Genomic DNA, 1987 nt, shown 5'->3' with positions numbered 1-1987 from the left:
GGAGAAGGAGCGTCACTGCAAGCGTGTGGCTCTCCGGCGCGAGCTTGAGACGATGGAGGCAGAGCTGGCGGAGGCTCGGCGGCGGGTGGAGCGGGAACTGCGGCAGCTGGAGCAGGGGAAGCTCAACAAGGCTCCGCTCCGGGGCCCGCTGCTGCGCACATACCTGCCGCACATCGTGACCCGCTCCGTGGTGGAGGTGGGCTTCATGACAGGCCAGTACCTGCTCTACGGACTCCACCTGGAGCATCTGTACAAGTGCGAGCGGGAGCCGTGTCCCAACATGGTGGACTGCTTCATCTCGCGACCCACCGAGAAGAGCGTCTTCATGGTGTTCATGCAGGGCATCGCCGCCACGTCCCTGTTCCTCAGCCTGCTGGAGATCCTGCACCTGGCCTACAAGAAACTAAAGAAGGGGCTTCTGGACTACTATCCTCACCTGAAAGACGACCTGGGTGATTATTACGGTGCCAAGAAGAACTCCGTGGTGCATCAGGGGTGCAAAGCCACCATCCCGACGGTGCCCAGTGGATTCGCGCCGCTCCTGGAGAAACAGGGCAACGGACCCACGAACCCCGTGCTCATTAACCCCTCGTCTGCGTTTGTACCCATCCAGGGTGTGTCGGACGTGCAGCGGGAGAACAAGGATGTCATTCACGGTCTGCTGGAGCGCAACAGCAATTCCAACAACCCTTGCAGCGAGACTCGATCCCCTGTCGCGCACACGCGGTTCCCATTGGAGTCGGAGAGCGCAGGCTTCAGCAGCCTCCTGATAACGGACCCGTGCAAGCAGCGGCGAGCCAGTCCGGCCTGGAACTGCAGCACAGTGGTGGAAGGGAACGGCTCGGACAGCGGAGACAGCGGCAGGGCTGACCTGAGGAGAGCCGGCGGGACACACACACCGGACTCTGAGCCCAGCTCTGGCTCTCGGGAACACGGTTCTGTAGAAACTCCCTCCTTCTCACCCAGTCGGCAACGAACTTCACTGGCGAGCAGCAACAGACGAGCAGCCAGCGACCTGCAGATCTGAGGCTCTGTGTGTGTTTGTCACAGTAATTACAAGCTGTTCTCTTTAGTCTTAATCAAAGGGATAGCAGTGTTTCCCATTCATTAACTAGGTGGCCCGCCACGGTCTAATCTGTCCTGCCACAGTTTCATAATAAACCGAAGATATATTTATTCTTCTCATATAACATAAAAGTTCTTTAATGCTGTTTCACGCTATTGCTTTGGCAAGTATCCGTCAAACGAATTAAAACCGAAAGCGTAATATGACTTATCAAGTCTGTTTGTGCTGCTTGTTTCGAAGTGAAGCGCACACTTTGCACACGCGATCGGCTCGTGATCCGGTGTTTTCAGCGTCTCCGAGCGGCTCTGTTCACACTGACTGCAGTGAACTCCGTTACTGAATGTGCGGTGAGTTTGGCACGCGTTTGGTAACGCAATGGCCACCAGTTATGCTTTATTTTCACATTTGCATAATTTTCTACATTTTAATGGGCAAATGTTTACAGTATTAAATTAAATTAGTAATGTTTGAAAACCTGTTTTCACAGAAGCTGGAGTTTTCCGCCAAAATAAAAGCTCAAGGGTTTATCTCTTGCAAGCATGGCCTCAAATTAACAGACGCGCACAGAGAAAATACTGTACAGGTACAGCAAGCTCACTGTTGGGAAGAAAAATATAAATATTGGGGTTGGGGTTTATATGAATGTATTTCTGAAGGGACCTGACTGGATGGCATTGTTTCCTCTCTTATCGCTGCTGATTCGTAAGCGCCACCTGCTGTCAGAGACTGAATCTGCGTTCTCATTCAGCCGGTCTGTTTCGGTTTCATATTTGTATCTTTGTTTGTATCGTGATTAAAATGCAGTGGTTGGTTCTAATTTCAAATGGCTTTTTTATTTTTTAAGAAGAATAATATAAAATTATTATTATTATTGTTTTCTAATTTGTTTGGCTTCCAAATTCACCAGTGAGACTGAGACAC

The 1987-nt window shown here is 51.0% G+C and overlaps 1 protein-coding gene across 1 annotated transcript in view; it reads left to right on the top strand.

The window, feature by feature from the left end:
• Positions 1-1138, top strand: part of LOC107576601 (gap junction alpha-9 protein-like) — a 1517-nt gene extending 379 nt beyond the window's left edge. The window contains exon 2 of the mRNA XM_016262749.1: positions 8-1138. Coding sequence (XP_016118235.1) covers positions 8-1027 — 1020 coding nt within the window. The 3' untranslated portion in view covers positions 1028-1138. The remainder of the gene's footprint in view (positions 1-7) is intronic.
• Positions 1139-1987: the final 849 nt, after the last annotated feature.

The sequence above is a fragment of the Sinocyclocheilus grahami genome, unplaced genomic scaffold, assembly GCF_001515645.1.
Source record: "Sinocyclocheilus grahami isolate Dianchi unplaced genomic scaffold, SAMN03320097.WGS_v1.1 scaffold4004.1, whole genome shotgun sequence".
Classification (NCBI taxonomy): domain Eukaryota; kingdom Metazoa; phylum Chordata; class Actinopteri; order Cypriniformes; family Cyprinidae; genus Sinocyclocheilus; species Sinocyclocheilus grahami.
The sequence above is the reverse complement of the archived record's forward strand: the minus strand, read 5'-3'. Positions and strand labels throughout refer to the sequence as shown.